Here is a 25,392-nt window from a genome sequence, read left to right on the forward strand (position 1 = left end):
TCAAAAGTAATTCGAAGTTAAAGTTAGATTGACGATAAATTTTTACATTTTTTAAATTTTTTGACGCAACCATCAACTTTATCCGAAAATTTCAGAGGCCCATACGACTTATGAGAAATATCGAAAATTGTCTCTGAGATAAGTTGTAGGAAATAACATGCTCTACAAAAAATGTCATCTAAAATTTTCGGATAAAGTTGATGGTTGCGTCGAAAAATTTAAAAAATGTAAAAATTTATCGTCAATCTAACTTTAACTTCGAATTACTTTCGAAGAAATAAAAATATCGAAAAATTATAAGAGACCTTTTTTGTAGAGCGTCAAATTTCTCATAAGAATAGGTCTTGAACATTCAAAAGTATTGGCCCCACTGTGAGTTACAAAATTCCAAACCTTAAAAAATAAATTTTCCCATGTTATTTAAACGGGAAATAGAAAATTGCGATGCGGAAGTTGTTAATATTCATATTAAGAGCTCAAACTTTCACAGTATTTTTTTTTCGTCATTTCCAACAAAATTTTCGATATAATGAAAAAAAAAAAAATTAGTCGATTTTTTTGAATCAGTCTAATATTCACCCTCATTTTTTAATGCATGTATAAACACGTATTTTTTTATTTTTATTTTATAAACATTTCAAATTAATATTTCAAAAATTTTTTGAATTATCAGATGTCCACTAACTTTATTATTATCGTTGATGCCTGATTCTGAAATTAATAGACAATTTAAAACTTTCAGACTTTTCTTTTTTTGCAACAAATCAATTACAAAAAATAACAACTACAAATATGCGCATGTAGAAAATAAAAAAAAAACTACAAGTGCAATTTTTTCAAATATCTTTTTTTCTATAATTTATGGCTTTGAAAAAAGGCCAAAAATTATTAGACATCGGCTAATTTTTATATCATCGTTCACACAAACTCTTACTTAGTAAGAGTAGATTGGAAAAAACGGAAAAAAGAAAAAAAAAGTAAGATCATCAACTAAACAAAAACATTCAATAAAAAACAGCAGTAATTGACAAGTTACCCAACAGGGACGATAGCCAAAAAGGAAAAAAAAATATCATAATGGGGTAGAAGTATGAGTATCAATGTAGCTGATAATATATAAATTAAATGTAAATCGAATAAAATAAAAAAATGCGCATTGATAAAATTCAAAAATCAGTATGTGAATTTTTTTATTTTTAATTGTTTAATTTGTTTATTTGTAATTTAAAATTTGACTCATATCTGCTACATTCACACTCATATAATAATAGATAATATAATTTCTTAAATATGCAATGACATAATTAGTTTTTTTTATTTCTCCAGAAAAACTTTTATCTCACTATTACAATACAATTTTTTTTTTTTTACGAAGATCTTTTGGGAATTTCTTGGATAAATTTTTAAATACTATGTAATTTACTTAAATTTACGAATATTAAGGGAGCTTAAATACATTGTAATCTGTAAAATATTTGACACTTCTGCTTACTAAATGGGATTTAAATCGATTTCAATCCATATTTTACACCCATACTAATGAACTATGTTCAAAATATTTAACATTATAATGGTAAATTCGGTCTATTCAAAAGAGATTTTAAAAATTCCTCATTAAAAAATTCTATTTATGCACAAGGATTTATTTTTCTGTAATGTTCGAAGTACCATTAAACATCTTTACTAAGCTTTATGATAGTCATATATTCATAGAAGATCTAATTATCGCTACAGGCATCGGCGCCTTATCGGTAATGATCCAAGTAACTTAACGGTAAAAGTACCTTCACAATACCAAGGATTTAACTGATAGGCGCCGAGTCTGTGCTTGCAATTTACCTATGCCGATTGTCCTCTATTCACACTTCGGGAAAAACCCATACGTCAACTACTTAAAAGTTTATTACCCATAATATATTTTTCTTTGAAGTTTTATCTATCTGTGATCATGTCTTTGTCTATATGTCTCATTGTTAGTAATAGGGGCATTTAAATATACGTAAATAAATTTAAAGTAGACAAAACTGCTAACAGATTATAGTAAGCCTGCATATTAAATTTAAACTTATTGTAATATTATGAATTTTCCAATTTAAAATAACACCGCCAGTGTAAATATTCCTTATCGGTGTCAAAATATTTTTCGGTGTGGAAAATATTTAACTGTGACGTTTAAATATTTAAATGTTTTTACGTACTCGATCACTAAAGTTAGAGTAGTTTTATTAATTAATCAAATTATTGGTGTTTGAAATAGTAGCCGTTGAATTGTGAGATTTTTAAATCCAATTTTTCGAATTTAAAACTCGAAAAATCTCAATACTCGAAAAACGTACTTGGCTTTGTGTCATCGATGAGATAGAAGTTTTTTGACACATTAATAATGCACCAAAATGTTGAAACAACAATAAGAAATTTATGTCACCGAAAAAATATCTGGTTAAAAGACTTGACACAAGCGGCGGCAAAATGTAAATTACAAATATTTTGTCAAATGAGTCATTATCTAAAAGATTTTCTGATTAAAATGACTTTTTTAGGACGGAGAAAAAAACCGAAATTCCGACAAGTTCTAGGACCAACATCTGCACGTCTTTATTTTATAAAATTTGGCTTTGAGAGAAAATGAAATTTGCTTTGTCCTTTTAACAGACACCTTTATGAGATGTTAAAGTTGTCTATTTGTTTCTTGGGAATGAAAAATGACAAAAATATGTATTTTAATTTAAATACTCAAAATAAATGTTTATTATTCATATACGAATAAACGTAAATATACGTAAAGTAAACTTTTTTGATCGAGAATAGTTTTTTTTTTTTATAAAAGCAATTTTATCTCCCGATGTAGCCATAAGAATTTGGTCAAATAAATTCCTAATAGCCTACAGAAATTAGCCAAATCGGCTGTGCCAACTGGAAATTGATCGAAAAATTATAATTTCTTGAAATTTCGATACCAAGTAGGACAATATGAAATTCTAACAAGTATCTAAAGGCGGTCTTAATTTGTTTATAAATAATAAGCAAACCAAAAAAACGTAAATTAAAAATTAAATATCTGTAAAACTATCAATCTGGCGGGTTAAGTTTTCACATAAAATTTGTAGAGCTTAGAAAAATCTACAATTTTGCTTTTGGGTAAATCCCCGTCAGACTGATAGTTTATTAGTTATTAACAATCGAAGTTTTATAAACAAATTGAGCTAGCAAGCTAAAAAATCAACCGATTTCATTTTTTCTTTTTTCCACATATTTCTGGTAATAAAAGGAACATTTTTAACATTTTTCAAAATTTTTGTCTCAAAAATATGATTATTAAAAATAAAAAACCGCTTTTACTTTGGAAGCCAATATCTCCGAAACTAAATTTACTGCAGCAATCGCACCTATTCTAAAAAATTTAGAAGTTAATTGCGAAAAACTTGGCTATTTTGAAAAAAATTAATTTTTGATTGGGGTCAAATAATAGCGAGTTGAACGCGAGCGAATTTTCGATAAAGCGAGCGCGTTCGCTACCCGGACTAATGGTAAAGGGTAAACTCAACAGTAGTGCTCAACTGATATCGGCTCCCCAAGCACGGTACAACTGTTCTAACCTTATTATTGGTTTATTTATAAACCATCTAAATTTTTATAACAATGAACTTAATAATAATTAACTAAAAACACTTTTTAATAATTATTCTCTAAAAAATGAGACAAAGTGAACAAATTTTTTTTCAACTTCCCGCTGAGAAAATCGAGGATTTTCCAAAAATTCGGGAAGTTATTGGTTTCACCCCGATTTACAAAAACCGAGTTTTCATCATATGATGACATTTGAAGGCGCTAAGATGCTATTCTGACATTTTCAGAGCGATGTCTGTATGTATGTATGTATGTATGTGTGTGTGTGTGTGTGTGTGTGTGTGTGTGTGTGTGTGTGTGTGTGTGTGTGTGTGTGTGTGTGTGTGTGTGTGTGTGTGTGTGTGTGTGTGTGTGTGTGTGTGTGTGTGTGTGTGTGTGTGTGTGTGTGTGTGTGTGTGTGTGTGTGTGTGTGTGTGTGTGTGTGTGTGTGTGTGTGTGTGTGTGTGTGTGTGTGTGTGGATGTAAACCTCTCATATCTTTTTGATGAACGAACCGATTTAGATGGGTCTTGCGGCATTCGAAAGATATCTTCTACACGGGAAAAAATGCTGGAGTAGAATTTACCACACCAAACTAGTAAAAATTTTACTACACTTTGTGGTCGCCGCAATGACAACTGTAGTAACATAAGCCACAGTGTGCGTGATATTTTACTACTATAGGAGTTCTGCTTACTACTGTAATGTGGTAAAACTTTGTAGTTTCCACAACTACTCAATGTAGTATAAAATACTTATTTTGTGGTTTTGGGAACCACACAATTTTATATGAATTGGTATCTGTTACTATTTTTGGAGTATACAATACCAGATTACTTGTACAATCTACTCCAATGTGTGGTAAAATGATTGAAAGAAGAAAATAACAGCGCCACCTATAACTTTTTTACTCCATTCTGTAGGTATTCTCAACTTGTGTCATTGTATTTATTATTATAAATAATATTATAAAACATTATAAATAATAATATATATAATTAAAAATATTTATAGGGGAGGGTGGGGCAGAGCGGCCCCCCTAAGCCAATTATTATTTTTTGTGGCTTTCAACCATAAGATTACTTTACTTTTGTCCTATTTCGAACAAATTTATGGACATTTTGCCAAAATTCTGAAAAAAAATTTTTTTTTTTTGTGGGGCAGAGCGGCCCCCCTTCAAAAAGTGATAAAAAAATTTTTTTTTTTTCGTTTTTTTTTTTTTAAATTGTTTTCATCATGAAGAATGTATTTCTTTCTCTTGACAACTATTTTTGGTTTTATATTACTCGAAAAAAATTTTTTAAAGCGTAAAAAATCGTTCACTCTCGATTACCTTAATTACTAATTGTTATTTAATAAAAAAAAACATCAATTCTATAATTTTACTTTATTTCAAAAATTTATCAACTAAAAAAAAAAATTTAATTTTTATAAATTTTTAGTGACCAAATTTGCCTCTTACATAGAGAAACGGCCGAAAAATATGACAAAATAATTTTTTCGGAAGTTTCGGCTGGTCCATTTTGCCCCAGGAGTTATACGTAGGGCTAGAAATGTTGAATTATAACAATTTTTTTTTAATTTGACGATAAAAATATGAAAAAATCACTTTTTCAAAATTTTGGGCTTGTCCATTGTGCCCCAAATGTCATGCGTAGGGGTAAAATGCGCAAACATATCGGATTTATAGTAATTAGTCGAAAAAAAAAAAATTTTTTTTTTGGTCAAAATTTCAGGGGGGCCGCTCTGCCCCATGGGGGCCGCTCTGCCCCACCCTCCCCTATACATAATTAAAAATCGAGGCGTGCAATTATAATTTATATAATTTAAAAAAAATATATATATAACAAATATAATACAAAAAAATTTGTTTTGTATTACCTGTCATTCTTCCTTTTGCTTACCTCACCTACAACTTCTATTAAATTTTATTTCTATGCTCTTATCAGTGAATCGTGATTTTAATGCAATTTTTCTAATCATTGCCTATTGAGTATTTGTTATTTATTAGAATTATAACTTTTAAATCGATGTTTTTTATATTTTCTATTAATAAAAATTAATACTTAATTATTCTAAGTTTATGCTTCTACGAGAATTTATTAATTACAAATATATTTTTAAAATTATCATTATCGGGTATTGATAAAAAGTAGGCTTTTGAAATTTAAGTCCTTATTATTTTAAGTTATCCATTAATAAATTCATTTTTATATCATTTTAATTTGATATACTATAAGTCTGAAGAATTTAAGATTAATTTTTATATTTTTATAACGTTTTCAATATCATAAAAACTAATGATCGTTATCTAACAGATATTTAATTAATACATTACGAATAAAATATATTCTACTATGTTGTGGAGTAAAATGAACCACAGTGGTTATTTAATGCTAGTTCTTATTACTACTTACTGTAGTAAATGGTACTACAGGTTGTGTACCACAGTGTACTAGTAACTGTTACTAAACGTGTAGTTATCCTATATATTACTAGTCAGTGTAGTAAATGGAACTCCATTTGTAGTAAATTTAACTACACATTTTTTTCCGTGTAGACTTAGATTTTCAAAAAAATTTTAGACCATTTACTCAAATAAACTGTGAGATATTTAAGAAATACGAAAAAAAAAAAAAATTTTTTTTTCGTTTTTTTTTTGATATTGTGAAAACTGTTGGATCGATCAATTCCAAAATCTAATCAGCTCTAGCACTCCATAAAAGCTTTCGATTGCCACCAAGAACGTCTCAATCAGATAATCCGTTCAAAAGATATCGTCGACGAAAGAAACAGTAGAAAACGGTTTTTTACAAATATCTTTGAAATGACTAAACCAATCATATCCAAAATATTAGCAGCTCTAGACCTCAATAAACCACGTCAATTGCCACCCCAGCCGTCTTAATCGGATTATCCGTTTGAGAAATATCGTCGACGAAAGAATGAAAAAAAATCGTTTTTTTTTTCGTTTTTCGTGAATATTTCGGAAACCATCGAATCGATCAATTCAAAAATCCAATCAGCTCTAGAACTCGATAAAAGCTTTCGATTGCCACCTCAACCGTCTCAATCAGTTAATTCGTTCGCGGGATATCGTGGGAGAAAGAATTGGTAAAAAACGGTTTATTCGAAAACAATAGAATACAAACGTATTTTCGAGCTCGAAGAGTGAATCCGGAGTGAATTCGGATTCAATTTCAATCCGGATTGACTCCGGATTTTTTACAGTGTATGAGTCGTGCACTTTTGGATATTCCAAATTTTTCATAGATATGACGTTAAAAGTTGAATTAAAATATAATATCTATCACAATGAATTTTATGTTAACGAGCAAGCATTGCTTATACATTTCTATTCATATAATACACTTATCCAAAAAATTAAAGGAACAAGAAAATGTTTTAAATTTTTAAGTGATTTTTGGAAGGCTGTATTTTAGTTTGAAGATCTTTCAGCAAAATATTTTTTTGAGCCACGGTTTTTGCGGAATCAGAAGAAATAGGTCGAGACAAAATTTTTCTAAATTTTTTGGTTTCGTTTTTTAGGTCTACGGGGCCGGGAAAAATTTTTTCAAAAAACGAATTCATAGCTTGTTTAGGAAATTTATTCAGCTACAATTTTCTTTTTTTTGTTTCTCTGTACGACAATTTGCTGCTGAGATATCAGCCGTCAAATGAAAAAGGATCCTTTTGTCTTTGATTATTGATATCTCAGCAAGAAATGGTCCCACAGTAATTTAAAGGGCAGTTTAATAAACTTGAATAAATCCCCTACAAGCTCCATTTTTGATTTTTTAAAAAAAAATTTTTTTTTCATCCTTGATATCCATTTGAAAAACCTTTAAAAAATGGCCATTTTCTGGTTTTTTAGTCAACTCATCGCTACTTTGCAAATATTGATAAAAAAAATAATGTTGCCAAGTAATTTTACAGCTTAATGTACCCCCAAAAACCCTGGAAATTTTCAGATTGATCCATTGAACCGTTTGTCCGGTCCGATTGCTCAAAGTTTTACAAAACAATTAAAGGAACAAGTTTTGTTCCTTAATCTGTGTAATCGTTATCAAAATGAAAAAATCATTTTTTTCGGATTTTCTTTCATTTTTGCGTTAGTTATTCAGTAAATGTAAGGTAAAGAGGAAAAAAAAAAAATTTTTCAAAAAACGAGACCAAACAAGAATTTTTTCCAATTTTTTTTTTTTTATGTTTTTTGGAAAAAAATTTTTTTTTTTTCTTTACCTTACATTTACTAAATAACTAACGCAAAAATGAAAGAGAATCCGAAAAAAAATGATTTTTTCATTTTGATAACGATTACACAGATTAAGGAACAAAACTTGTTCCTTTAATTGTTTTGTAAAACTTTGAGCAATCGGACCGGACAAACGGTTCAATGGATCAATCTAAAAATTTTCAGGGTTTTTGGGGGTACATTAAGCTGTAAAATTACCTGGCAACAATATTTTTTTTATCAATATTTGCAGAGTAGCGATGAGTCGACTAAAAAACCAGAAAATGGCCATTTTTTAAAGGTTTTTCAAATGGATATCAAGGATGAAAAAAAAATTTTTTTTTAAAAAATCAAAAATGGAGCTTGTAGGGGATTTATTCAAGTTTATTAAACTGCCCTTTAAATTACTGTGGGACCATTTCTTGCTGAGATATCAATAATCGAAGACAAAAAGATCCTTTTTCATTTGAAGGCTGATATCTCAGCAGCAAATTGTCGTACAGAGAAACAAAAAAAAGAAAATTGTAGCTGAATAAATTTCCTAAACAAGCTATGAATTCGTTTTTTTGAAAAAATTTTTCCCGGCCCCGTAGACCTAAAAAACGAAACCAAAAAATTTAGAAAAATTTTGTCTCGACCTTTTTCTTCTGATTCCGCAAAAACCGTGGCTCAAAAAAATATTTTGCTGGAAGATCTTCAAACTAGAGATTTCAAGCTTCAATTTGCTTTTTTTAATTTTTCGATACGATCATTTTTCACGAAAATACAGCCTTCCAAAAATCACTAAAAAATTTATAAAATTTTCTTGTTCCTTTAATTTTTTGGATAAGTGTATGTCGATACTATCATTTGTGTCCAGCTTTGATTCAAATAAAGCTGAACCCCAGCTACAAAAAATCGGAGATGCTGACTTCGTAATTAAGTTTTATGAGAATGAGTATCAATATTGAATAGTATTTGTAGTTTCTGCTTAATTATAGAGTGCAAATTACAATTTACGCTTACACTAATAGTTGATCACACCATTGGTCTTAACTTAACTTGTTTCTGACTGACTGCTGACATTGAAACTTTAAATTTCTATGCAAGCAATGAAAGCGAATGTAGTTGAATTCTAGATCGTTAATATGACATTTGTACTTACCTGTTATAGAATCTTGTTTTCTAAGCCACGTTTGTAATCAGCAAACTCGTTCTTAATTATAATTTTTTTTTTAATTAATCGTCAATGGAGCCTTCAATTTACAATTAATGACTATAAACGGAATTTTAAACTTATGGTTACTTTATACTACATCCCTGCCAACTTCTACTGTAAATTTTTCAAATTAAAGTTTGAAATATTTTTTTATTTAAAATCGAAATTTGAAGCAAAAATGGAATGATTTTTTTATTTTATCTGATTATTCTACTTCTACTTTACTTGTTTCATTTTGACATAGTTAGAAAACAATGAAAATACGAATCAAATTGAAAACAATTGCAAAAATTTTGATTAAAGAAAATTAATAAATCATTGTAATTAAAATTATAAATAATTATATTATAACTATAAATAATTAAATATTAAAATAAATTGTAACAATTACACAACATTTTAAAAGTACCATAATTTATTTTTGATACATACAATATACAAATATGTAATAAAAATAAACGAATTAAATTAATAATTAAAATTTTGAATTACAACTTACGAACTGCTGATTGATGAGAAATAACTTATGTATTGAGAGTTGATTTTTAAAACCAAATTAGAATTAATTTTTTTTTTATGTAACAATGAATTTAATTCTATTGTATGGAACAACTTAAAATAATTTATATAAATAGTTATAAAATTATAAAAAAGTAAAAATAAAACTTAATCGATTTAATCACAAACTTATAAGGTAAATAGTAAACTTAATGTCATACGCATAATATATATATTAAAAATAAATAAACTAAATAAGTAATTACAAATTTACAATACTGCTAATGAAGATCACATATTTATTAATTATACTTATCAGCACTATGAGTGTAAAACATTTCATTTCAATGATTTTATAATTCGACTTATGATAACTACTGACTTGATACAAGCTTAGTAATATTAATTAAAAATATTTCTATAATTATTTCATTGTAATTTTTTCAAATCTTTATTGGTTAGTAATTTAAAAATATCACTTGTAAAAGTATTTGGGAGTTGGATTTCATCGAAAATATCGTTAGTTAAACTAATAGCTTTGAATAACATTTTTTTTCGTCCTAATGCTTTTTTTAAACGATAACTTATCATTCCGCCGTATAGTGGAAAAAGAGATGGAATGTCCAAATCAAAAATATCACTATCACTAACATACTTTAAACTAACAGCCAATTTGTGCTCACATTTATTACACAGAACATTATAAAATGTAACATTGCTCGTACAAACATATGTTATCTTCATTTTTTCTATTTCACTTAAACACTCATTGCGTAATTCACCGAATTTTTCTTTATTTACGATTGCTAAATTTTGTTTACTGATATAAATATTCGCCGCACTGAGTTTTGCAATATGTTCGATAATTGCGTCATTAACTTTTGGTGAATTATTTAGATTTGAAGTAAAAGCTGTTTCACCATCACTGTTTATTAAATTGATATCAACACCAGCATTTAGAAGTTGTCTTATGATCTTATCGTCGATCGCGTACTCAATTGCGTAATGAAGCGCTGAATTTTCACACACTGTCACTATATTTGGATCAACCATACTATCATTAAGGATCAATTCTACTGCTTCCGTGTTCAGGCATTTGACAGCAAAATGTAGAGAACTTCCTATTGAAAAACCAAAACCACTTACACTATTAACGTCTGCACCGTATTCCAGAAGAAGCTTTGTAATTAGTAAGTTTTTTTCACTAATAGCACAGTTTAGTGGTGTTAAAAAAGGAGTAACAAGATTTGGATCTGCATTACTTTTTAAAAGTAGCTCCACCATTTCTTCTTCACTTTGATCAACAGCAATTTGTAATGGTGATTTGGCAAAACACAATTCATAAAAAATCAATGTCCTATTCACATCGTCGTCTCGTTTCAATAAAAACTCAGGAATATCTTCATCATTTTCGTACACTGGATACCGAAAACGAGTAACATAAGGGTCCACAAGTACCCGAGCATTAACATCTGCTCCATAATTTATTAGACTCTCAGTTATAGGCAGGTACTTCATTATGACAGCAGTATGAAGAGCTGTACCCCAGTATCGGCTTTTTGAATGAACATCAGCTTTCTTGTGAAGCAAATAATCCACCAATTTTTGATCATTGTTGAAAGTTGCGATCTGAAGCAGCGTTAAACCACCCATGACTGGAACTATTGTATCAATATCTACGATAACTCCTTGTTCGATCAAGTTGCACACGTACTCGTAGGTATAGGTTAAACGGTTTAATTCCATTGTAATGAACTTTATTTAGTCAATAGTTGTTGATTTTTAACCAATAAACTTTTGAGTTTACGAACTTTAGCACTTTACTGTTAGAGTCACTGTTCACTTTATAACAATTTAAAGTCAAATTATTGAAAGCCGCTGATTTTGAGTTTGTGATTTTAATACAAGAGTAACTTTCGAGAGTAACTATAGATGCGACTGCTCGTCTCAAGATCAAAAACGATTTTAAATGATGATGTCTATGGTACCTTCCATGGTACCCCCACTCTTAAATATCCATGGTCATAATTTGTAGAGGAAGGGGCAATATAGAGTACTTCCGGAAATACTAAGTTTATGGGGATTCAAATAACAAAATGGAGGGAGGGGGGGGGGGCTAGCAAAATAGGCCCCTTAAGTAGTTCTCATTTGTTTTACTTCTTTTTAGCCCAATCCCATGTTGTTGGTCTCAATATGCCACATTTGTTGAAAGTTACAAATCTTTGAATTTGGGGAAAAATGGGCCCCCAAAATAAAAGTTCTAATGTTTGATTTTTTTACCCTTTTACTTTTTCTAGTCATCTGCCATGTATTTGTAATCAGTATGCTCCAAAAATAAAATATTTTAATTTGGGGCAAAATGGGCCCTCGAAGAAATCTACTAAAATTCGGTTATTATTTTATTTCATCTGGAAAGCTAATTAATCAATTTTGATGTTTTGTGTACAGATACATATGGCTTGCCGTATTACTTTTTATGTCTTTCAAATTATTTATCCCAATGATAACTTTATCTAGAAAAATATTTGTTAAATCAAAATGTTAGTCAATAAAACAATAATAATTTATTTAAAATTTAAATAAACAAAATTACATGGTACTCAAAAACTAAAATCTTTGTCCATATAACTGAAATTTTCTGAAATTTTCTAATCGAATAAATTGACATTATATTTATTATTTACTACTTTAAGTATAAAAAGAATAAGTTGTCTCGCTACTTTTTTTATAAACCATTGTAAACAAAATAAAGGTGTTAAGATAATTTTGTAAAGTATTTTTTTTTTTTCAATTTTTATCGATAAAAAAATCATAATAAATACTGTATACCCGAATAATTGTTTTCTTTACACCTCGAATAGAACTTGAAATTAATATTTTTATAATAAGGAACTTCGTTCGTATCTGGTGTCCCACGACACCACACGATTTTTTTATGTTTAGTTCAGTAACGCTTTAAGAGTGATTTAAAATTGTCATTGAAATTATTTTTGAAAATAATTATAATACAAGAATGGAAATTATCATCAACGAAAACAGTAATTCAGACTTCGAATTCTAATCATCACCATAGCCACAACTTTAATTCCAACTTTGATTCACAGTTATATCTCCATTCCACCAAAGTTGTTGTAAGTCATAATTTTAGTTTACAGTTTGAATTCAAATTACCCGGGAAAAAATCAGCATGCATGATCATGCCTGAGCAGGCTTAAATCTCATGCATGATCAGGCCTGAATTTTGGCCAGACATGAACAGGCATGATTTTGCCTGAGCAGTCATGATCATGCATGATTCTGCCTGAGAAGTCATGATCGTGTCCAGTCATGCATGATCAGGCCTGGATTTTGGCCAGACATGATCATGCATGACCATACATTATCATGCATGATCATACATTATCATGCATGATCTTCCCTGAGCAGGCATATGATTTTATAATCTGTGATTCCTCTCGAGCACGTTTGGTCGTATTTAAATATTGGCTGCTTATGAAAAATACGATCAGGCATTCCCATACATGAGCACGCGTTATTATGCATGCACACGCATTCCCATAGCTTATTTATTTGAAAGATGTTGCTGTAAGTATTAGAAACTAAGGTATATAATTAATCGTACTATACAAATGATAGAGAGTAATTTATCAATTTTCATTGGTTCTTTTATTTTGAACTTTCATTAAAAACTATTTTTAACATATTATTCACTTAATGCATTAAACAATTAATATTTATGAATACAAATTGTTTTTTTATTTATTTAACTATTAATATGCTTAGTTTTCCACTATATTTAAATGGTGTATTACCGTACGATGGACGGTGTGGCTCAATAAGCTATAGATCAAATTGAATGGAATATAGTATAGTGCCGGATAGCTCAACTGGTAGAGCACTCGGCACGATACCGAATTGGTCTGGGTTCGATTCCCAGTTCGGGCTATCTATATTTTTCTCAATTTATCTATAAATTGTCTTATTGAGAGGTTTGCATGTTTAGGTTTCCACTATATTTAAATGGGTTTCCACTATATATAAAAAACTCAAGATACAATGATTTCGAACGTAAGTCATGAGCAAGCCTGATCTAGAATGAATCATGCTTGATCACAAATGAGTTATACAAGATCAAGTATGAACCATGTATGGTCATGCATGACAGAGCATGCTCAATCATGACCTTTCCTGATAAATAATATCTCTGTAGACAATTATTCATAACGTAAGTTATGAGCAAGTCTAATCTAGAATGAGCCATTCATGATCATGCTTGATCACTAATGAGTCATGTCTGGCCATGAATGATCAAGTATGAACCATGCATGGTCATGCATAATAGAGCATGCTCAAGCATGACCTTTCCTGATGGATCATATCTCTGGATACAATTATTTCAAACTTAATGCATGCGCAAGCTTGATCTAGAATGAGTCATGCATGATCATGCTTGATCACGAATGAGTCATGCCTGGCCATGAATGAGTCATGCAGGATCAAGCCTGAATTATGCATGAATCATGCACGATCAGGCACGAATCATGCATGAATCCTGCATGATCATACGTGATCATGCATGGTGATTTTTTCCCGGGTATCGTTAGTGATAATTTTATTTTATAATTCTAATTAATATTGACTCTAAAAATTACTAAAATTCGAAGTCTAAATTAATATTATCTTTAAGAATAATTAAATTTTTAATTCTGAGTTTAAAATTATTGCTGAAAATAACTCTAATTCGCAAATTTAACTGTAGCATTGATATATATTGTAAAAGCATAGTATTTTTACTGCTATTAAAACTGCAAAGTCTTTTTTTCATACGAAAATTGAAGTATTTTTGAATCAGTATTGATGACAATGTTATAATTTTGCATTTAAATGAAATTTATAAAAAAAAATTTTTGTTTAATTTTAATAATTCAACAACAAGGAACGTTTAATATATCTAAGACGACTATAGCAGTCGAGACGATGGTCCTATCGGGAATCCCTTATTGTTGACTAGACAAAAATTTTAGGCGCCATTAGTGTCATTAAGTTAATCCGTATTCAGAGATGAATGTTTTCTGTAAGCAATTCTACTGTTGAATTTGTATTTGAGCACTAATGAGTGTCGTCTGATTATCTTAATGACATACATATACAATTAAACAATAGTACAATATAAATATTTGGAAGACTTGCATTTTCATAAATGTCATGAATGATAAGCGTTGATGGATTTATCTATGATATAGAATCTTCAATAATGGCCCAAAATCCATTTAAATTTTAAGACTAGAAAAATGACTGAGATAATTCTAGTTATTGAGAGATAGACTGGACAACTATGATAGTCGAGACGATTGCATTAGTACAGAAAAAAAAATAATTCTAAGAACACGTTAACACCTTTATGGCGCCTAAAATTTTGCTTTAATTTTGATGATTCAACAATGGAGAACGTTTATTATAACTGAGACAACTATAATGTCTATAATAGTTGAGACGATGAGCCTATTGGGAATTCCTTATTGTTAAATGGGCTATTTGAATTTTAGGAAAAAAAAATAACCTTCTTACCGAAGCTTTATTGACGACACTCATTAGTGCTCAAATACAAATTCAACAGTAGAATTGCTTACAGAAAACATTCATCTCTGAGTACGGATTAAGTTAATGACACTAATGGCGCCTAAAATTTTTGTCTACTTAACAATAAGGGATTCCCGATAGAACCATCGTCTCGACTGCTATAGTCGTCTTAGATATTAACTATCACCAGGACGTGTAGATTATCCTGAAGGTCTAGTCATCTTTATTGGTCGCTATTACTATAATGAGTTATTAAAAATGGATTAAAAATAGCTGGAAATCGTAAGATAATGTCGTCGCTGCACGATTAATCTGTGGGAGGCGGAGAATTTTCATCTGATCAAAAATTACTTTTCCTCTGAGTGACTTACTACCAGTAGGATGTGTATCTTATTCTGAACGTGAGGTTCCTTGAGCTCGAAAACAGCGGGAAGTTTTGGGGCTGGCCCGCAGGGTCAACCGACGCCCAGATGTTTTTGAGCTGCGTCCAGCTCCGCCTGCAGCTTCTTATTTAATAATTGTAGCTGATTAACAGGCGAACGCTGAAAGCTTAGCTGGACGGGAGTCGCGAGAGAAGTTCTCGCCATAGAAGTCGAAGCTGGGGGAGTTCGAGAACTTCCCAGCACATAATTATCCAGTGTATTTTTTAAGTATATTTTCCTCAACTTAAAAAAAGCAATTAGTTTTTCATAATAGATGTTAGACAGTTTTCATTGAATTCATTAGACAAACTAAAACATTATCGATTACACGAATTTTTCGATTTTAATATCTTTAAAATTATTACCATTATCGATAACACTGAAGTCTGCAGACATGGATAATTGTTTTAAAACAAGTAAATTATGGAGAAAATATTTTCAAAAATCATAAGCATAATTTATTTAATTCTTCAAATGTACATATTTTTACTTATTTATTTTTCTTAATGATTCGTTTGAAAATTCAGAAAATTAACAAGTTATGTCTGCTATCTTCAGGACCAACCATTATCTTGTGATATAAATACATCGAAAAATGGTTTTGATTTATAGTTTAAGTAGAATAAAAACAATTTCTTTAATTGCTTTTGATAAATGTCACATGTTTTTAATTGTCAATTAAATTTTAAATTCGTTGCTATAATACATCTTTGATTTTTTCAGCTAAATCAGTTGTCGTTGTGATATTAAAAATATATAAATGTAATACTACTGGACGCACAGATGATTTCGGTACTGAAGACGAAGCATTTCTGGACTCATCAATTATATCAGAAGATGATCCCTTTGAAATTTGCGAGAGTGATGTCGATAAAAAATGGAATTATTTTGTTTTTAAAAATTTATTAACATGTACTTATGAAAACAAATTGAGTAGAAAAAAGGCCATTCGGCAGCCGAAATGGAAGGTAGATTTTCCAATTAATCTATATAAAAAGTTTCATACATACATATCTTGTGATACATGTTAGTGTATAGTCATGATATGAAATTAGGCTCGTTTTCTAAGAGTGAGAGTAAAAAAAGACAACGACTATTTTCGATAGAGAACTTCAGATAGTTGATTTGACAAAACATTAGATAGGTAATGTACTAAACTAACCTTCACGTAAACAAAGTATAGAAATTTTAATTAGTATGAGATCATAATTGTAATGACTATTACGACGGCAAGATCAGTTATAATTATAGGACGTACAGGTACGATTGAAACAGCATAAACAATAAAAAAAATACTTTCAAAATATAAAATAGCAGGTGAAATTTACAGGTTATTTTGTTCACACTATAATACAACTGACAAAATTGTATTATAATGGGAAATGCATATGTTATGTGAAATGAAAACCATATTTTTAACATTTTTTGATTCCATTAAAATTTTTAAGGCTATCAAATTATTGGAAGAAATGGTCAAAACATTAAGTTTAAGGTCTTTAATTAAAGCTTATTAGAAAAGCTTTTAAATACTTTTTACTGGAATTATCTATGAGTTTTAGTTTTAAAGTTATATGAACTTGAAAGTGGATAAAAATTTTTTTTTTTTTGAAAAATCGTGGGAATTTGAAACAGCCATATCTTCGAAACTAATCGAACGATTTAGCCCATCTTCGAACTTAACCGTGGTAATTGCCCATAGAATAAGTGTAAAAAATTTCATTAGGATCCGATAAGGATTCTAGGCGCAATCGTGTTCTCAAAACTTGGTTCTATTACATATATATATATATATATATATATATATATATATATATAAATTTTTCAACGAATGGTATTTTCGAACTCTACTCAACTAATTATGATAGGTTGTGACAAAATTCCTTGAAAAATCGACCATGAGGACAAATACAATACCTAGATTTTTAAAAAAATCTACCTAAAAAGAGAAATTGCTGACAAAACTTCTTAGCCAACAAAATGTACATGGACTCTACTCTTCAGCCAAAAGACTATGAAATGTATGAATAATAAGTTGGCAAGCAATGAGTTGACACTAATTAGTCGTAAAGATATACGTGATGAGTTAGTACAAATTACAAAATTTAATGTAGTTACGGTAGTTTTTATTTTATTCTATTTTGTGTATTGTTAAAAAATAATTTTTTCGATCAAGTAAAGAAAAATTGTCGATATTGTACCGTTAAAGAAAACTTCGTGTTAATATAAATTTCAATCAGTTCATTAAAATATAATATGAGCGTTCGAGGTGTGCACTTTTAGATTTTCTAAATGTTGTTTAAGTACAAACATGTTTAAGTGTAGCTTATATTCTTTATTCATTGATAAAATGACAATTTATGTTACTAACATCCATTTTCTTCGTTCAAAGATGGCTCCATTACTTTTTCTACATAATCTAAGAACTTATTGATTGGTCGGGGCCCGACAACTGCATGTCTATTAATTTCCAGGCATATACCATTGGGACTGGAAGGCGGCCAAGTAATCTTTAAAAGCGGATCTGATGTTCCGTTAGGTGTTGGATTGCTTAAAAATAAATATGAAAATAATTACTGATGAATCAATTCTTAATTCGATATGTAATTAAATTCAATACCTATATTTGGCAAAATTAGTCCACATTCGAACTGTCTTGGATCGTTGAATTCCGATGTCACTTTGTGGATCGAGTGATTGATTATTTTTCGGTAACCAAAATACTTGTGCAACGTCGTCAGCATGTGAAGTTCCATCTAAATTAACACCCCATATTCTGTGTAATGATTGATTGTAATCGAATGAATTGCGATAATAATAAACTGGCGTTGATTTCGCAGCCGCTAAAAATCGTTGAGTTCGGTCTATTCCGTAGTTAAAAAGTATATCAGACGATGTCCACGATATTTGATACTGATCACCAATTGGAAGGTTGAAATTATTTCCACTGCTATTCTTTAAGTTAATTAAGTATTTAATTTCCTCTGTACGTAGCAATTCAGGAAATTTCATTACACTTTTGATTGTTGCATCAATAATTCCTTCCCGAGACACTACATCTACAATGAAAATATATTTTTTTTATTAGTCGCTTTGAAATTTCAAAGTCTGTTTAGTCAGTCCACAGAAGCCGATTTCAGACCAATGTCAATCAGCAGGACATAAATAACGCATTTCCACCATACCTGTACTGAAAGTTTAAATTTCTGCTCTGTTGAGAGGGAATGAAGTCGTTATTTTCTCTTATGAGAAAACAAGTGATCAAAATTTGTGCATGCACCATCCTTCCTACAAACAGAGGCAGAAATGTAAACTTTCAGATACAGATCTGATGAAAAAATAGTATACACACCACGAAGGAAGGTAAGACGTTCCGATTCGCGTGTTTGGCCAATTACACACGCGGGTTGAAATGTCTTACTTTCCTCCCTCGGTGTGTAATATACTGATTCTTGCCTCCGGGCGGAAAGCGTCAACTATCGTCCCGCTGTGCAATACGAAGTTACCGCTTTCCGCCTCCGTCGAGAAGAAATAGTATATTACACAACTAGGGCAGTAAAGTAAGAAATATCTCAGATCAGAGACTTTACGGCCCTAGGTGTGTAATGTACTATTATCCTTCAGGATGAAAACTTTCCTTATTTTTGCCCGCTGCATTAGTTTCTAACTTTACTTTAACTCGTCAGAGTTGTATTTTATCTTTTGAAAGCCTCACTGTAACCAACCGATTTGACAGTAGACACATTGGTCTCAAATCGTTCTATTTCAACTAGCTGCAGGCAATGAAATTTGAAGCTTTAATCCATTGTCAGACAATATGTTATATTTCTTAGTTCTTCAAACTCAGATGGGAATAGAATAAATTAATTTTCTTAAACTCACTAGTACCAACGTATAGCAAGGTTTCAATATTGACAAAGCCCAGTATTATAGGTACATGATTGAAATTTCCTGTCTTAAGTTTGCTGATCGAACATTCAGTTAATATCGGAGCTGTAGCTATTTTTGGATTCTCAATTGTTGGTGTCATATAGGGTTCCGGAGACTTCTTTCAACAAAATTATTTATACAAAGTTATAATTCTTGAAACATAATAGAAATGTTGAGACAAGGCGGATTGCTCAGTCAATCTCATCAGCCATGCAATTACCCACGAAAATTTTCGTTACCGTCAAATGATATTTAATTATAGAAAACTGTAAAAGTCCTGCTCTGATAGGTTCGTTACCATTAGCTCAGTAGACGACTGACTCGTGGTTGAAAAAGTAGGGATAACGTAACCGAGCCTTATGACTCCTCAGGTTTTGATCGTCACTTCGTTGACTTCGATTCTAAAACCTCATTAGTGCACACGTACATTAAAAAAAATATCTAACAATTGCAAATACTTATGTCTAAATCTAGAAATTAATTTTTGCCAGTGTCTAGAAATTCACTTGCAACTGAAATTATTGTAAATCAATAAATTGCTTTACTTTATAGTGAATTATTATTCACTTATTATCTTATTATTTGGATAAATAATTCCTGCAACTAAAAAATGTATATTATAAAGCAGATAGCTATACTACTTTCTCACGAGTTTATATTACTTTTCCTTTCTCTTTCTTTTTAATGAAATCATCAATTAATAATAAATATTTTCATTGGATAAAACGTGAGTTAAATCCAAAAAATCTCTTGATGATTGTTTATCTCACTGGGGTACGTAAATTTCTCTATATAACTAGGTTATTTTGTTTTAAGTTCACGAAAACATAAATAACTCTAGTACGTCACAAAACGACTTGTCTCAATGTACGCAAAAATTTATAAGTATATATTTTGAAAATGCCTACAGTTGCTAATGAAGTAGTAGCTAGAACAATATGATCAGCAGTAGCGTTATATAACTTTTGTAAAAGAAATGATGCATTTGTTGTGATTATTCCCATTTGTTTACCGATCGCAAAACTACGAGATACAGCTTCAGGCAAATCAGTGAAACCCCATCTATTCAATGGCGATCCGCTCATGGCAATCGCAGATCTAAATAGTCCTGAAAGAAATTAATAGATTTGTAAGATTTGGTCTTATTTTTTCCGAGTTATCGGACAGTGGTCATCATCGTTACCTTTTGACTGATCCGAAAGGATGTGGTACAACGTTGAAGCAGATCCAGCACTTTGCCCAAAAATAGTAATTTTCTTTGGATCACCACCAAAGTTTCTGATATTTTTTTGCACCCATTTGAGCGCTAAATTTTGATCTTTCAGGCCAGCATTTCCGGTGGCATTTGTATGATTGAGTGACAAGAATCCCAAAGCTCCTAAACGGTAATTCATCGCAACAACTACTACGTCTTCTTCAATTAGAAAATCAGGTCCATATGTATCTGGGCTATTGGACCCGCTATCAAAACCTCCACCATAAATCCAAACCATCACTGGCCGCAGTTGCGTATCATTGGAATCCACCTAAAACATAGAAGAAGTAATCAATATCATCTGCGAACTAAATACGTAAGAAATCCTTATTACTGATTACTTTTGGAGAATAAACATTGAGATAAAGACAGTCTTCCTTTCCCATAGGGAAACCATCTATGGGATTTCTTTGAGGGCATTTCTCTTTTTCTTTTGTTGCTTGATAAATTCCTGTCCAGGCATCAGCTTCTTCCGGAGGCTGTAATAATATCACGTGTTATTTATTATTCTAGACAAGCATCGAATAATTTTTTCATATCACCTGCATTAAAACTATGAGTTGAAATGTCTGTTGAGCCATTAAAAATAAACTAATTTTCGTTTAATGGTATTAAGTTGCTTGAAAATGATCGATTTCGTACTTCAAGTAGAAAACGTTTAGTTTCTATTTTTTAAATAGTTTCTAATTCCATCTGAACTTTGTCAGAACCTCGTTGATTTAGTATAAACCTCAGAATAATGACAAGCAATTTTAAAAAACCAGGCAAGTAGGCAACCGAGTTGCTCATGTGCCGTTGGTCTTGAATTGTTTCCTATTGACAGGCTCCAGACATCGGAATTCTAAGTTTTAATGTAGGTAATTATAAAAAATATGGTTGATGAAATTGAATAAAACCCAATTTCATATTTTGTTTAATGCAAACCTTACTCTTGCTTGAAATTTGGTTTTTCTTTTTCATTCAATATACATGGAGAGACATTTATGGTAACAGTTACGATATATATGACGAGAATGGTTCTTATAACGCATGGTTACCGTATTCTTTGATATGTTGATTATAGGAACGGCACGCATACATATTTTGGTAATCATTTCTAAAAATATGGGTATGATTCCTGGATGACATTGAAACAGTTCCTATGTCACTATGGTAATTGCCCCTGTAACCGTATGGGAATAATTACCATAATATATGGTAATGGCTACCATAATATTATAGTAATAGTTACCATAATGTATATATATATATAGCGACGACTCTTTAGGATTAGATTGGAACAATCACTGCCTAAGTCGCTACATACCAAAGAGAGCAACGTTGTGAGAGATAATGCGAAGAGGATCCCCTGATTAAAAAAATGTATTTGACAGGATTAAAAAGGATTAAAATTTTAATACTTTCAAATCCTTCTAAATACTGTAAATCCTTTTTTAAAATTCACGATTAATCATATTAAATACTTTTTAATACTAAAATAATCGAAAGAAGTAGAAGGATTTGAAAGGATTTAACTAGCATTTAAAATTTCTAATGCTACCGAATACTTTTTAATCCTGAAATAATAATTTTATTTCGTTATCTTTTTAGGATATAAAAGGATTCAACTAGCATTCAAAATTTCTAATGCTATTAAATACTTTTTAATCCTGAAATAATATTTTTATTTCGTTATCTTTTTAGGATATAAAAGGATTCAACTAGCATTTAGAATTTCTAATGCTATTGAATACTTTTTAATCCTGAAATAATATTTTTATTTCGTTATCTTTTTAGGATATAAAAGGATTCACATAGCATTTAAAATTTCTAATGCTACTAAATACTTTTTAATCCTGAAATAATATTTTTATTTCGTTATCTTTTTAGGATATAAAAGGATTCAACTAGCATTCAAAATTTCTAATGCTATTAAATACTTTTTAATCCTGAAATAATATTTTTATTTCGTTATCTTTTTAGGATATAAAAGGATTCAACTAGCATTTAAAATTTCTAATGCTATTAAATACTTTTTAATCCTGAAATAATATTTTTATTTCGTTATCTTTTTAGGATATAAAAGGATTCAACTAGCATTTAAAATTTCTAATACTATTGAATACTTTTTAATCCTGAAATAATATTTTTATTTCGTTATCTTTTTAGGATATAAAAGGATTCAACTAGCATTCAAAATTTCTAGTGCTATTAAATACTTTTTAATCCTGAAATAATATTTTTATTTCGTTATCTTTTTAGGATATAAAAGGATTCAACTAGCATTCAAAATTTCTAATGCTATTAAATACTTTTTAATCCTGAAATAATATTTTTATTTCGTTATCTTTTTAGGATTAAAAAGTATTTAAAAGTATTTAACAGTTTAAATCATTTCAAATCCTGTTAAATCATGTTTTCAGGATTAAATAGTATTTAACAGAATTAAAAAATTTGAATCATGTTAAATCCTTCTGAATCATATTTTCAGGATTCGATAGCATTCATAAGGATAGAAATTTTTTTAATCCTTTCAAATACTTTTGTTTAATCAGGGGAGAGATGGAAAAAGGTATTTGTGGGGTGAGAGGCGTTTCGTCTAAGTATACGATAGCTGAGACTCCTGAATTAGGTGTGTCAATCGTATACCCCACCTAAGACGCCAAGTTGGAAGTGATATGTTGGGAATGTTATATATTGAAACAGGTGTAGGGACGAGGTATTGTGAGAGGCGAGTTGTACAATGCCATCTCGCAGAGTGAAGCCGAACCACCACATATATATGGTACATATGATAACGATTACTGTAATATTATGGTAACCATTACCATAATATTCTAGAAAGTCTAGAAACCATCACCAGAATTTAATAGTAATTATTACCATAATGTATGGTAACTATTACCGCAATCTTATGGTAATAATTACCATAGATTATGGAAATGATTATCATAATATATGGTAATGTTTACCATAGTATCATGGGAACTATTACCATAATATTATAAAAACGAATACCATAATATTGTGGGAATATTTCACTTATATTATGGGAATGTTTACCATAATATATAAGGTTTATTCCCATATGCACTTAGGAACCGTTACAATGTGATTTTAGGATTTGTTTCTATTTGCTTATGGGAACTATTCCTATGAGTATGGTAATCATTACAATAATTGTATTGTCATGCGATATGGGAACTGGTACCATAATGATGGGAACTGTTACCATAGTGATGGGAATTGTTCCCATACTTATGGAAACTTTTCCCAGAAAGTATAGGCCTATATCCCATAATTCCAAGATATTATTACTATATCGGTGTGGGATGATTTTTCATAAACGTGCTACGAACGATTACTATAAATTTCTCGCCATGTACTATATTTTGTTACCTTGAATCTTCTGTATCCAATAGGTGGTTTCGCATACGGTATTCCCAAAAAAGTAGAGTATCGAACCGTTTTTCCGGCAGTATTTAAAACCTTACCCTGAACAAATCCTTTATCAGTCTTTACAACTTCAGTTGAATAATTTTCAGTGCAAACCAAAAGCTGGATACAATTCAACAAAATCGTAATTTGAATTATCAATAATAACACCGATAATTTCATTGTTTAAAAAGTTGAGTATGTTCTTTCACAAACAAAAAGTACACAATAACATAATAATATTATAGCAACTTCTATTTATTGATTTTTCTTACTACACAGCTATCATTTTAAAATAAGAAAATTAGTATTTTATCAATAATGACTTTATAACTTTCAAGATTAGACGACACGAACAAGACAATTCATTGAACTTTTTATTCCAAGCAGTAGTATGACGGGTTATTAAGAATATGGTTCATGGACAATACAATTATGTTTCCAGAAAGTGAATGATGCGGGCAGTGTTACCAATGCTTATCTAGTTGATAATCGATAATCATCGTTATTAAGAATTGATAATCAGTTTAATTATTAAAGGTTATCTATATATTTACTTTAATAGATAATATCCCATTTTAACTGACTATATTGTTGAAATACAAGCTATCTTCCTAATCTTCAAATTTTTTTTCGCTAGTCATAATAATAATAGCAGCTTGTTAATAATAAAATGTTCACTGCTGGTGCTATTGGATGGATATATAATTATCAAATACCAACATGATTTATCAATATCGATCATTTGATACGCAAATAAAATAGTCATCATTTTTTATAGGCTGATAGATAAAATCAGATGTTTAGTTTTACTTTAATTTTTTTTTTTGACCGAGCCCTTACAAGGTAGAGATGCCGTTTTTACCCACTTGGGCCAATTTTGGACACGAAAAATTTTAATAAAATAATTTGTAAAATACGCAATGACATATTTAATTTTTCAAATGTGTAAAAAGATACTTTTTTATAACTGCTGCCTTTAAAGTTCAATATTCGAGCGTCGTGTGGCGCGAGTAAAATAGGTCTTTCTCTCGATAACTTGACGGAACTATAGAACGATGTCGAAAAATCAGCTGTTGGACTTTTCAGCATGATTTTACTGTGCTGAAAAGTAATTGCCTATAGGAAATGTATACAAATTACCAAGCAACCGTCGTTCACTCGAGTTAGAAAAAGATAGTGATACTTTTTTCTCCATATACTCCTACTGTCGCAGTTATCCTGAAATTCGCACATGCGCAGATAGAAAGACGACAATT

The 25,392-nt window shown here is 30.1% G+C and overlaps 2 protein-coding genes across 3 annotated transcripts; both read right to left on the minus strand.

The window, feature by feature from the left end:
• Window positions 1-9,797: 9,797 nt before the first annotated feature.
• Window positions 9,798-11,281, minus strand: LOC130671958 (putative ankyrin repeat protein RF_0381). The gene is made up of 2 exons (XM_057476110.1): window positions 10,191-11,281; window positions 9,798-9,816 (listed from the first exon to the last, which is right to left on the minus strand). Exons 1-2 carry the CDS (start codon window positions 11,279-11,281, stop codon window positions 9,798-9,800), a joined length of 1,110 nt encoding a protein of 369 aa, XP_057332093.1.
• A 6,567-nt stretch (window positions 11,282-17,848) lies between these two features.
• Window positions 17,849-24,584, minus strand: LOC130671640 (juvenile hormone esterase-like). 2 transcript variants are annotated; one of them, XM_057475672.1, is made up of 7 exons: window positions 24,098-24,584; window positions 21,061-21,198; window positions 20,648-20,990; window positions 20,373-20,572; window positions 19,417-19,579; window positions 18,155-18,593; window positions 17,849-18,084 (listed from the first exon to the last, which is right to left on the minus strand). In XM_057475672.1, the coding sequence occupies exons 1-7, from the start codon at window positions 24,314-24,316 to the stop codon at window positions 17,901-17,903; spliced, it is 1,686 nt and encodes a 561-aa protein (XP_057331655.1). In that variant the 5' UTR covers window positions 24,317-24,584; the 3' UTR covers window positions 17,849-17,900. The 2 variants fall into 2 exon arrangements, with proteins under 2 accessions (XP_057331655.1, XP_057331654.1); XM_057475671.1 differs by having other exon boundaries at window positions 19,417-19,582.
• Window positions 24,585-25,392: the final 808 nt, after the last annotated feature.

This window comes from Microplitis mediator, chromosome 7 (assembly GCF_029852145.1).
Source record: "Microplitis mediator isolate UGA2020A chromosome 7, iyMicMedi2.1, whole genome shotgun sequence".
Lineage (NCBI taxonomy): Eukaryota > Metazoa > Arthropoda > Insecta > Hymenoptera > Braconidae > Microplitis > Microplitis mediator.